Source organism: Oncorhynchus nerka, unplaced genomic scaffold (genome assembly GCF_034236695.1).
Source record: "Oncorhynchus nerka isolate Pitt River unplaced genomic scaffold, Oner_Uvic_2.0 unplaced_scaffold_917, whole genome shotgun sequence".
NCBI classification, from domain to species: Eukaryota; Metazoa; Chordata; class Actinopteri; order Salmoniformes; family Salmonidae; genus Oncorhynchus; species Oncorhynchus nerka.
This window is the reverse complement of record NW_027040387.1, coordinates 3,493-15,612: the sequence shown is the minus strand read 5'-3', so window position 1 is coordinate 15,612 and position 12,120 is coordinate 3,493. Positions and strand designations below refer to the sequence as shown.

The 12,120-nt window shown below is 48.6% G+C and overlaps 1 protein-coding gene across 1 annotated transcript; it reads left to right on the top strand.

Moving 5' to 3' along the window:
- Positions 1-97: 97 nt before the first annotated feature.
- Positions 98-11,881, top strand: LOC135570706 (voltage-dependent T-type calcium channel subunit alpha-1H-like; the record flags this gene model as incomplete). Its single annotated transcript, XM_065016666.1, has 5 exons — positions 98-395; positions 4,533-4,617; positions 7,435-7,667; positions 11,276-11,578; positions 11,781-11,881. Coding segments are annotated over exons 1-5 (836 nt in total), but the record flags the coding sequence as incomplete, so codon positions are not given.
- Between the last annotated feature and the right edge of the window lie 239 nt (positions 11,882-12,120).

Genomic DNA, 12,120 nt, shown 5'->3' with positions numbered 1-12,120 from the left:
CTCTCTCTCATCCCTCTCTCTCCTCTCTCCCCTCTCTCTCCTCTCTCATCCCTCTCTCTCCTCTCTCTCCTCTCTCTCCTCTCTCTCCTCTCTCATCCCTCTCTCTCCTCTCTCTCCTCTCTCTCTGTCTATAGATCCTGACTCAGGAGGACTGGAATCTGGTCCTGTATAACGGTATGTCCTCCACCTCTCCTCTCTCCTCCCTCTCTCTCCTCTCTCTCCTCTCTCTCTGTCTATAGATCCTGACTCAGGAGGACTGGAATCTGGTCCTGTATAACGGTATGGCCTCCACCTCTCCTCTCGCTGCTCTCTACTTTGTGGCTCTGATGACCTTTGGGAACTACGTCCTCTTCAACCTGCTGGTGGCCATCTTGGTGGAGGGCTTTCAGGCGGAGGTAAGTGTTCTACTGTGTTCAACTAGTTTCTACAGGATTCTATGGGGTTTTACAGGCCAGGATATCTGGTTGGACATTATTTGTAGAGTCCCTCCATCCCATCTCTCTCTCTCCACCCCTCCCTTCATCCATCCATCTCTCTCTCCACTCCTCCCTTCATCCATCCATCTCTCTCTCCACCCCCCCTTCATCCATCCATCTCTCCCTCCACCCCCCCTTCATCCATCCATCCATCTCTCTCTCCACCCCCCCTTCATCCATCCATCCATCTCTCCACCCCCTTCATCCATCCATCTCTCTCCACCCCCTTCATCCATCCATCTCTCTCTCTCCACCCCCTTCATCCATCCATCTCTCTCTCCACCCCCTCCATCCATCTCTCTCTCTCCATCCCCTCCCTTCATCCATCCATCTCTCTCTCTCCACCCCCTTCATCCATCCATCTCTCTCTCCACCCCCCTCCATCCATCTCTCTCTCTCCACCCCTCCCTTCATCCATCCATCTCTCTCTCTCCACCCCTTCATCCATCCATCTCTCTCCACCCCCCTTCATCCATCCATCTCTCTCTCCACCCCCTTCATCCATCCATCTCTCTCTCCACCCTCCCTCCATCCATCTCTCTCTCTCCACCCCCCTTCATCCATCCATCTCTCTCTCCACCCCTCCCTTCATCCATCCATCTCTCTCTCTCCACCCCCCTTCATCCATCCATCTCTCTCTCCACCCCTCCCTTCAGTCCATCCATTCCTCTCTCCACCCCCCACTTCATCCAACCATCTCTCCCTCCACCCCCCTTCATCCAGTCATTCCTCTCTCCACCCCCCTTCATCCATCCATTCCTCTCTCACCCCCTTCATCCATCCATCCTCTCTCCACCTCCTTCATCCATCCATCTCTCTCTCCACCCCCTTCATCCATCCATTCCTCTCTCCACCCCTCCCTCCATCCATCTCTCTCTCTCCACCCCCCTTCATCCATCCATCTCTCTCTCCACCCCTCCTTCATCCATCCATCTCTCTCTCTCCACCCCCCTTCATCCATCCATCCTCTCTCTCCACCCCCTTCATCCATCCATCCTCTCTCCACCCCCTTCATCCATCCATTCCTCTCTCCACCCCCTCCATCCATCCATCTCTCTCTCCACCCTCCCTTCATCCATCCATCTCTCTTCTCCACCCCCTTCATCCATCCATCTCTCTCTCTCCACCCTCCCTTCATCCATCCATCATCTCTCTCTCCACCCCCCTTCATCCATCCATCTCTCTCTCCACCCCTCCTTCATCCATCCATCTCTCTCCACCCCCCCTTCATCCATCCATCTCTCTCTCACCCCTCTCCATCCATCCATCTCTCTCTCCACCCCCCTTCATCCATCCATCTCTCTCTCCACCCCCCTTCATCCATCCATCTCTCTCTCTCCACCCCCTTCATCCATCCATCTCTCTCTCCACCCTCCTTCATCCATCCATTCCTCTCTCCACCCCCACTTCATCCAACCATCTCTCCCTCCACCCCCCTTCATCCAGTCATTCCTCTCTCCACCCCCCTTCATCCATCCATTCCTCTCTCCACCCCCCTTCATCCATCCATCTCTCTCTCCACCCTCCCTTCATCCATCCATCTCTCTCTCCACCCCCTCCATCCATCTCTCTCTCTCCACCCCTCCCTTCATCCATCCATCCATCTCTCTCTCTCCACCCCTCCCTTCATCCATCCATCCATCTCTCTCCACCCCCCTCCATCCATCTCTCTCCACCCCCTTCATCCATCCATCTCTCTCTCCACCCCCCTTCATCCATCTATTCCTCTCTCCACCCCTCCTTCATCCATCCATCTCTCTCTCCACCCCCCTTCATCCATCCATCTCTCTCTCCACCCCCCTTCATCCATCCATATCTCTCTCTCCACCCCCTTCATCCATCCATCTCTCTCTCCACCCCCCCTTCATCCATCCATCTCTCTCTCCACCCCCTTCATCCATCCATCTCTCTCTCTCCCACCCCCCTTCATCCATCCATCTCTCTCTCCACCCCCTTCATCCATCCATCTCTCTCTCCACCCCCCTTCATCCATCCATCCATCTCTCTCTCCACCCCCCTTCATCCATCCATCCATCTCTCTCTCCACCCCCTTCATCCATCCATCCATCTCTCTCTCCACCCCTCCCTTCATCCATCCATCTCTCCCTCCACCCCCCTTCATCCATCTATTCCTCTCTCCACCCCTCCCTTCATCCATCCATCTCTCTCTCCACCCCCTTCATCCATCTATTCCTCTCTCCACCCCTCCCTTCATCCATCCATCCATCTCTCTCTCTCCACCCCTCCCTTCATCCATCCATCTCTCTCTCCACCCCTCCCTTCATCCATCTCTCTCTCCACCCCTCCCTTCATCCATCCATCTCTCTCTCCACCCCTCCTTTCATCCATCTCTCTCTCCACCCCTCCCTTCATCCATCCATCTCTCTCTCCACCCCCTTCATCCATCTATTCCTCTCTCACCCCTCCCTTCATCCATCCATCTCTCTCTCACCTCCCTTCATCCATCCATCTCTCTCTCCACCCCCCTTCATCCATCCATCTCTCTCTCCACCTCTCCTTCATCCATCCATCTCTCTCCACCCCCCTTCATCCATCCATCCATCTCTCTCTCCACCCCTCCCTTCATCCATCCATCTATCTCTCCCTCCACCCCCCTTCATCCAGTCATTCCTCTCTCCACCCCCCACTTCATCCAACCATCTCTCCCTCCACCCCCCCCCTTCATCCATCCATTCCTCTCTCCACCCCCCTTCATCTCTCTCACTCTCATACACACACACACACAGTCCTGCTGGCCCAGGAGCTTGTTTGATACTGGTTGACCAGCTGTTGTTGTTTTCATCTGAACATCACAGACACACAGCTACACCTCTGGGACCTGATCTATTACACAGAGGCACACACACACACCTATCTATCTATCTATCTGTCTCTGGCTCTCTCTCTCTCTCTCTCTCTCTCTCTCTCTCTCTCTCTGTCTCTCTCTCTCCATCTCTCTCTCTCTCTCTGCCTCTCTCTCTCTCTCTCTCTCTCTCTCTCTCTCTCTCTCTCTCTCACTCTGTCTCTCTTTCTCTCTCTGCCTCTCTCTGGCTCTCTCTCTCTCTCTCTGCCTCGCTCTCTCTCTGCCCCCCTCTCTCTCTCTCTCTCTCTCTCTCTCTCTCTCTGCCTCTCTCTCTCTCTCTCTCTCTCTCTGGCTCTCTCTCTCTCTCTGCCTCGCTCTCTGCCTCTCTCTCTCTCTCTCTCTCTCTCTCTCTCTCTGGCTCTCTCTCTCTCTCTCTGCCTCGCTCTCTCTCTGCCCCCCTCTCTCTCTCTCTCTCTCTCTGCCTCTCTCTCTCTCTCTCTCTCTCTCTCTCTCTGCCCCTCTCTCTCTCTCTCTCTCTCTCTCTCTCTCTCTCTGCCTCTCTCTCTCTCTCTCTCTCTCTCAGTCTCTCTCTGGCTCTCTCTCTCTGCCCCCTCTCTCTCTCTCCATCTCTCTCTCTCTCTCTCTCTCTCTCTGGCTCTCTCTCTCTCTCTGGTTCTCTCTGTAAAAAACATATATTTACATAAGTATTCAGACCCTTTGCTATGAGACTCGAAATTGAACTCAGGTACATCCTGTTTCCATTGATCATCCTTGAGATGTTTCTACAACTTGATTGGAGTTCACCTGTGGTAAATTCAATTGATTGGACATGATTTGGAAAGGCACACACCTGTCTATATAAGGTCTAACAGTTGGCAGTGCATGTCAGAGCAAAAACCAAGCCGTGAGGTCGAAGGAATTGTCCGTAGAGCTCTGAGAGCTCTGTCAGATCTGTCAGGGAGGTGACCAAGAACCCGATGGTCATTCTGACAGAGCTCTAGAGTTCCTCTGTGGAGATGGGAGAACCTTCCAGAAGGACAACCATCTCTGCAGCACTCCACCAATCAGGCCTTTATGGTAGAGTGGCCAGACGGAAGCCATACCTCAGTAAAAGGCACATGACAAGATGATGGTGGTTGTGATGATGATGATGGTATCTTCATCAGGGTGAAGCTAACAGGTCATGGTGATGATGGTGTTGGTAATGATGATGGTGGTGATGATGATGATGATGATGATGATATCTTCATCAGGGTGATGCTAACAGGTCAGAGACCGACGATGAGAAACTGTCGACCTTAGAAGAGGAGGAGAAGATGAAGGAGCTGTATTCAGCAGGTATACACACACACACACACACACAGACACAGACACACACAGACACACACACACACACACACACACACACACACAGACACAGACACACACACACACACACACACACACACACACACACACACACACACACACACACACACACACACACACAGACACAGACACACACACACACACACACACACACACACACACACACACACAGACACACACACACACACAGACACAGACACACACAGACACACAGACACACAGACACACACACACACACACTCGCACCAGGAAAATGGGTCAATTCCAATTCAGTTTGAAATTCCAATTCAAATCTTGACTTCACTTATGGAAGTGGAATTGAATTGAAATTAGACTGTTTGGACTTCTTGATTTGGAATTGAATTGGAATTCCATATTTGACATTTCCCATTTAATAATGGAATTAATCCCACGTAGTACCAACACTGCAGGATTTATTTTAATCCCACGTAGTACCAACACTCCAGGATTTATTTTAAATGAATGAACCGGGTTCACAGGATGACAGAAAGGACAAGATCAGTTGGAGAACCAAGCAAGCACTCAGTCACGTAGGACCTATCTTCCTGTTACCACTCTGTCACGTAGGACCTATCTTCCTGTTACCACTCTGTCACGTAGGACCTATCTTCCTGTTACCACTCTATCACGTAGGACCTATCTTCCTGTACTAGTCATCATTACCACGCTGTCGCGTAGGACCTATCTTCCTGTACGTGTAATCGGTGACATCATTACCGCTCTATCACGTAGGACCTATCTTCCTGTACGTGTCATTGGTGACATCATTACCACTCTATCACGTAGGACCTATCTTCCTGTACGTGTCATCAGTGACATCATTACCGCTCTGTCACGTAGGACCTATCTTCCTGAACGTGTCATCGGTGACATCATTACCACTCTATCACGTAGGACCTATCTTCCTGTACGTGTCACCGGTGACATCATTACCACTCTGTCACGTAGGACCTATCTTCCTGTTACCACTCTATCACGTAGGACCTATCTTCCTGTTACCACTCTATCACGTAGGACCTATCTTCCTGTTACCACTCTGTCACATAGGACCTATCTTCCTGTTACCACTCTGTCTCGTAGGACCTATCTTCCTGTTACCACTCTGTCACGTAGGACCTATCTTCCTGTTACCACTCTATCACGTAGGACCTATCTTCCTGTTACCACTCTATCACGTAGGACCTATCTTCCTGTTACCACTCTATCACGTAGGACCTATCTTCCTGTTACCACTCTGTCAGGTAGGACCTATCTTCCTGTACTGATGTCATCGGTGACATCATTACCACTCTATCACGTAGGACCTATCTTCCTGTACGTGTCATCGGTGACATCATTACCGCTCTGTCACGTAGGACCTATCTTCCTGTACGTGTCATCAGTGACATCATTACCACTCTATCACGTAGGACCTATCTTCCTGTACGTGTCATCGGTGACATCATTACCACTCTGTCACGTTGGACCTATCTTCCTGTACGTGTCATCGGTGACATCATTACCACTCTATCACGTAGGACATATCTTCCTGTACTGATGTCATCAGTGACATCATTAACATGTTTATCTCTCAATACCACAAGGAGGACACAAGTGAAGTTCAGTCTAGTGCTGTGTGACAAGCTTCACGTTGACAGGCCACTGTAGAGGGGATTTACGGAACTTGATAACGTGTCTACTGTTTAGTCGAACAAGGGAACTGTTGAGTCGAACAAGGGAACTGTTGAGTCGAACAAGGGAACTGTTGAGTCGAACAAGGGAACTGTTTAGTCGGACAAGGGAACTGTTGAGTCGAACAAGGGAACTGTTGAGTCAAACAAGGGAACTGTTGAGTCGAACAAGGGAACTGTTTAGTCGAACAAGGGAACTGTTGAGTCGAACAAGGGAACTGTTGAGTCGAACAAGGGAACTGTTGAGTCGAACAAGGGAACTGTTGAGTCGAACAAGGGAACTGTTTAAACAAGGGAAGTGTTGAGTCGAACAAGGGAACTGTTGAGTCGAACAAGGGAACTGTTGAGTCAAACAAGGGAACTGTTTAGTCGAACAAGGGAACTGTTGAGTCAAACAAGGGAACTGTTGAGTCGAACAAGGGAACTGTTGAGTCGAACAAGGGAACTGTTGAGTCGAACAAGGGAACTGTTTAAACAAGGGAACTGTTGAGTCGAACAAGGGAACTGTTGAGTCGAACAAGGGAACTGTTGAGTCAAACAAGGGAACTGTTGAGTCGAACAAGGGAACTGTTGAGTCGAACAAGGGAACTGTTGAGTCGACAAGGGAACTATTGATCAGTCTAATGTCTTGGGGTAGAAGCTGTTCAGGTCCTGTTGGTTCACCAGACTCTGGTGTCTTTAACCTGTCTGTCTAATGTCTTGGGGTAGAAGCTGTTCGGGGGTCCTGTTGGTTCCAGACTTGGTGTCTTTAACCTGTCTGTCTAATGTCTGGGAGAAGCTGTTCAGGGTCCTGTTGGTTCCAGACCGTTAACCTGTCTGTCTAATGTCTTGGGGGTATAAGCTGTTCGGGGTCCTGTTGGTTCCAGACTTGGTGTCTTTAACCTGTCTGTCTAATGGCTTGGGGGTAGAAGCTGTTCAGGGTCCTGTTGGTTCCAGACTTGGTGTCTTTAACCTGTCTGTCTAATGTCTTGGGGGTAAAAGCTGTTCAGGGTCCTGTTGGTTCCAGACTTGGTCCCTTTATTCTGTGTATTATAAACTTTTCTCACAGTCCTTATAATTAGAGCACACCGTGACATCTGACCTCTAACCTCTACAGAGTTGAAGCTCCAGGCGATGATGTTGACTCCTAATGGCCTTCTGAATCCCCGAGCCTCCATGCCCCTCCCACCCACACAGTCACCGTGGCAACAACCGCCGCCACCATCCCCACGGCAACGCCCGCCACTCATCCTGCACACATTGGCCACGCCCACAACTTGCGACAGCCAATCACGACGGGGCAGCGCCGTCTCTACGGATACAAGCAACACCCTGGACCCCAGGTCGCCGGTGAGTCATACACACACACTAACACATACACACACACACAAACACATATACACACACGCAAACACACACGCAAACACACACACACACACACACACACACTCTAGACCAGTGGTTCTCTTCTCGAGAGCCCCAGATGTTTCACAATTATGTGGTAGCTCTGAACTCACCCGATTCACCTTGTCAATGGCTGACCTTTCACACCTGATTCACCTGACCTATCACACCTGATTCACCTTGTCAATGGCTGAACTATCACACCTGATTCACCTTGTCAATGGCTGACCTTTCACACCTGATTCACCTGACCTATCACACCTGATTCACCTTGTCAATGACTGAACTATCACACCTGATTCACCGGAACTATCACACCTGATTCACCTGAACTATCACACCTGATTCACCTGAACTATCACACCTGATTCACCTTGTCAATGGCTGAACTATCACACCTGATTCACCTTGTCAATGACTGAACTATCACACCTGATTCACCTGAACTATCACACCTGATTCACCTTGTCAATGGCTGAACTATCACACCTGATTCACCTTGTCAATGGCTGACCTTTCACACCTGATTCACCTGACCTATCACACCTGATTCACCTTGTCAATGACTGAACTATCACACCTGATTCACCTGAACTATCACACCTGATTCACCTGAACTATCACACCTGATTCACCTGAACTATCACACCTGATTCACCTTGTCAATGGCTGAACTATCACACCTGATTCACCTTGTCAATGACTGAACTATCACACCTGATTCACCTGAACTATCACACCTGATTCACCTTGTCAATGGCTGAACTATCACACCTGATTCACCTTGTCAATGGCTGAACTATCACACCTGATTCACCTTGTCAATGGCTGAACTATCACACCTGATTCACCTTGTCAATGGCTGAACTATCACACCTGATTCACCTGAACTATCACACCTGATTCACCTTGTCAATGGCTGAACTATCACACCTGATTCACCTGAACTATCACACCTGATTCACCTTGTCAATGACTGAACTATCACACCTGATTCACCTTGTCAATGCTGACATCACACCTGATTCACCTTGTCAATGGCTGACCTATCACACCTGATTCACCTTGTCAATGGCTGACCTATCACACCTGATTCACCTTGTCAATGACTGAACTATCACACCTGATTCACCTTGTCAATGGCTGACCTATCACACCTGATTCACCTTGTCAATGGCTGAACTATCACACCTGATTCACCTTGTCAATGGCTGAACTATCACACCTGATTCACCTTGTCAATGACTGAACTATCACACCTGATTCACCTTGTCAATGGCTGAACTATCACACCTGATTCACCTGAACTATCACACCTGATTCACCTTGTCAATGGCTGCAAACTATCACACCTGATTCACCTTGTCAATGGCTGCAAACTATCACACCTGATTCACCTTGTCACTGAACTATCACACCTGATTCACCTTGTCAATGGCTGAACTATCACACCTGATTCACCTTGTCAACAGCCGAACCATCACACCTGGGATTCACCTGAACCATCACACCTGATTCACCTTGTCAATGGCTGAACTATCACACCTGATTCACCTTGTCAATGGCTGAACTATCACACCTGATTCACCTGACCTATCACACCTGATTCACCTTGTCAATGACTGACCTATCACACCTGATTCACCTTATCAATGGCTGAACTATCACACCTGATTCACCTTGTCAATGGCTGAACTATCACACCTGATTCACCTGAACTATCACACCTGATTCACCTTGTCAATGGCTGAACTATCACACCTGATTCACCTTGTCAATGACTGAACTATCACACCTGATTCACCTTGTCAATGGCTGAACTATCACACCTGATTCACCTTGTCAATGGCTGAACTATCACACCTGATTCACCTTGTCAATGGCTGAACTATCACACCTGATTCACCTTGTCAATGGCTGAACTATCACACCTGATTCACCTTGTCAATGGCTGAACTATCACACCTGATTCACCTTGTCAATGGCTGAACTATCACACCTGATTCACCTTGTCAATGGCTGAACTATCACACCTGATTCACCTTGTCAATGGCTGAACTATCACACCTGATTCACCTTGTCAATGGCTGAACTATCACACCTGATTCACCTTGTCAATGGCTGAACTATCACACCTGATTCACCTTGTCAATGGCTGAACTATCACACCTGATTCACCTGAACTATCACACCTGATTCACCTTGTCAATGGCTGAACTATCACACCTGATTCACCTTGTCAATGGCTGAACTATCACACCTGATTCACCTTGTCAATTGCTTCAAACTTGTCCATGGGTTCCGCTCCATACAGCCATTTTTACAGCCAAAGAGAGGAGTCACAAAAAGTAGAAATAGAGATAACATGAATCTCTAACCTTTGATGATCTTCGTCAGATGACACTCATAGGACTTCATGTTACACAATACATGTATGTCTTGTTCGATAAAGTTCATATTTATATCCGAAAAATCTCAGTTTACATTGGCGCTTTATGGTCAGTAATGTTGTGCCTCGAAAACATCCGGTGAATTTTCAGAGAGCCACATCAATTTACAGAAATACTCATAATAAACATTGATAAAAGAAACAACTATTATACATGGAACTTTAGATAAACTTCTCCTTAATGCAACCGCTGTGTCAGATTTCAAAAAAGCTTTACCGTGAAAGCACACCATGCAATAATCTGAGTACGGCGCTCAGACACAAAAACAAGCCATGCAGATACCCGCCATGTTGTGGAGTCAACAGAAGTCAGAAATAGCGTTATAAACATTCACTTACCTTTGATGATCTTCGTCAGAATGCACTCCCAGGAATCCCAGTTCCACAATCAATGTTTGATTTGTTCGATAATGTCCATCATTTATGTCCAAATACCTCCTTTTTTGTTTACGCGTTTAGTAAACAAATCCAAACTCACGAGGCGCGGGCAAGTCCAGGCGAAAGTTCAGACGAAAAGTTCAAAAGTAATATTACAGTTCGTAGAAACATGTCAAACGATGTATAGTATCAATCTTTAGGATGTTTTTATCATAAATCTTCAATAATGTTCCCAACCAGAGAATGACTTTGTCTTTAGAAATGCAATGGAACGCAGGTCGCTCTCACGGGTGCGTGTGTGATCAGCTCATTGGCTTCTGCTAGACCTATTACTCAATCAGCTCTCATTCGCCCCCACTTCACAGTAGAAGCCTCAAACAAGGTTCTTAAAGACTGTTGACATCTAGTGGAAGGCTTAGGAAGTGCAATATGTCCCCATAGGCACTGTATATTCGATAGGCAATGAGTTGAAAAACTACAAACCTCAGATTTCCCACAGGTTTTCGCCTGCCATATGAGTTATGTTATACTCACAGACATCATTCAAACAGTTTTAGAAACTTCAGAGTGTTTTCAATCCAATACTACTAATAATGGGTCCCAGAGGAGAGGTTCTACTACCACTATTCTATAACATGTAATATAACATGCTAACACACACACACACACACACACACACACACACACACGTCCTAACGTGTCTCTATGCTGTGCTGTGATTGGTCAGTCTCCATGGGACAGCCGGCGCGCCAGCTGGTCTTCTATTGGCCGAGGTCCCAGCCTACAGCAGCGGAGGAGTCAATCAAGTGAGAGAGATTCTCTGCTGTCAGAAGGGGCGGGGTCAGAATGGTCCAATCCCAGCTGGGGGTGGAGCAGGGAGGAGTCTTTCGACCTCCTGGACCAATCAGAGTATCTGACCGTGCCGATGCTCCGCCCACCTGACTGTAACGGGAAGACCTTTCACCTCCCTGACGCCGGGACCCTACGTTACTATAGCGACCACGAGGAGGAGGAGGAGGACGCTGAGGAGGTGAGTCTGTGTGTGTGTGTGTGTGTGTGTGTGTGTGTGTGTGTGTGTGTGTGTGTGTGTGTGTGTGTTAGTCTATCCCTCTGGACAGTGTGTGTAGATATACATTATGTGTGTATTGACTGTGTGTGTCTGACGCTGTGTGTGTGTGTGTGTGTGTGTGTGTGTGTGTGTGATTAACCCTGTGTGTGTGTGTGTGTTTCAGAGTGTGTGTTTGCGGGTGAAGCTGGTCCTGGAGCCCTATAAGCCCCAGTGGTGTAGAGATCATGAGGATTGGGCTCTCTACCTGTTCTCCCCATGTAACAGGTCAGGACACACACACACACACACACACACACACACACACACACACACACACACACACACACACACACACAGGGTCAATCACACACACACAACACACACACACACACACACACACACACACAGGGTCAATCACACACACACAACACACACACACACACACACACACACACACAGGGTCAATCACACACAACACACACACACACACACACACACACACACACACACAGGGTCAAACACAC